We start from the raw sequence: 632 nt of genomic DNA on the forward strand, positions 1-632 counted from the left end.
AAAAAAAAAAATTCATGATTCTACTTTTAGAGGCCAATGCCTTTATCAGCATTTAAATACATGACTATATACTTCAACACTTACTTTGATGTGTGTTTATTCAAATTCTTCATGGTTTCTGTAAGGTAATGATCTATCTCTGGGTTTCCTTCATACTTCAAAAAGTAGGTGAGGTGCTCTCTCCGGAGAAACTTTCCAAAGCTGGGGATAAATGGTTTGTTACAGACTTCCCAATATATAGAATAAAGGGGTTAAATACATATTCTTCAAAAATCACCCTTCACACATTCAAGTGATCTGCAAATACGCACCGATACAAGAACTGCCCTGGCTTTTCATCTAGCATTGTTTCAGCAATATTTTTTCTCTCTTCATAGGTAAAATCTGGTTCATATCTCTGCTGACTCTTGAGCACCACTTTACTAGCAGCCAAGTGATGTATGATTCTGTCCTTTAAGGAAAGGCTCTCATCTGGAACATCCTCTTGATTGAAGTCCTCAGAGGCGGGTAAAGCTTCCTCTGATTTGAGGAGTGTTTTAGGAGTTGTTGAAGCTGGTTGGTCTCTGCTCTCATCTTCAAATTCACCCCACATGATGGTTTTAATGCTGTGAATTGTTAAAGATCAGTAAATC

At 37.7% G+C, this 632-nt stretch overlaps 1 protein-coding gene across 1 annotated transcript in view; it reads right to left on the bottom strand.

Moving 5' to 3' along the window:
* The window catches only part of LOC119587071 (coiled-coil domain-containing protein 97-like), a gene marked incomplete at its 3' end in the record, with an annotated part of 2,361 nt that overhangs the window by 865 nt on the left and 864 nt on the right, over positions 1 to 632 (bottom strand). The window contains 2 exon segments of the mRNA XM_037935817.1: positions 85 to 201; positions 312 to 605. Of these exon segments, the coding sequence (XP_037791745.1) occupies positions 85 to 201; positions 312 to 592 (398 nt within the window).

This window comes from Penaeus monodon, chromosome 22 (assembly GCF_015228065.2).
Source record: "Penaeus monodon isolate SGIC_2016 chromosome 22, NSTDA_Pmon_1, whole genome shotgun sequence".
NCBI lineage: Eukaryota > Metazoa > Arthropoda > Malacostraca > Decapoda > Penaeidae > Penaeus > Penaeus monodon.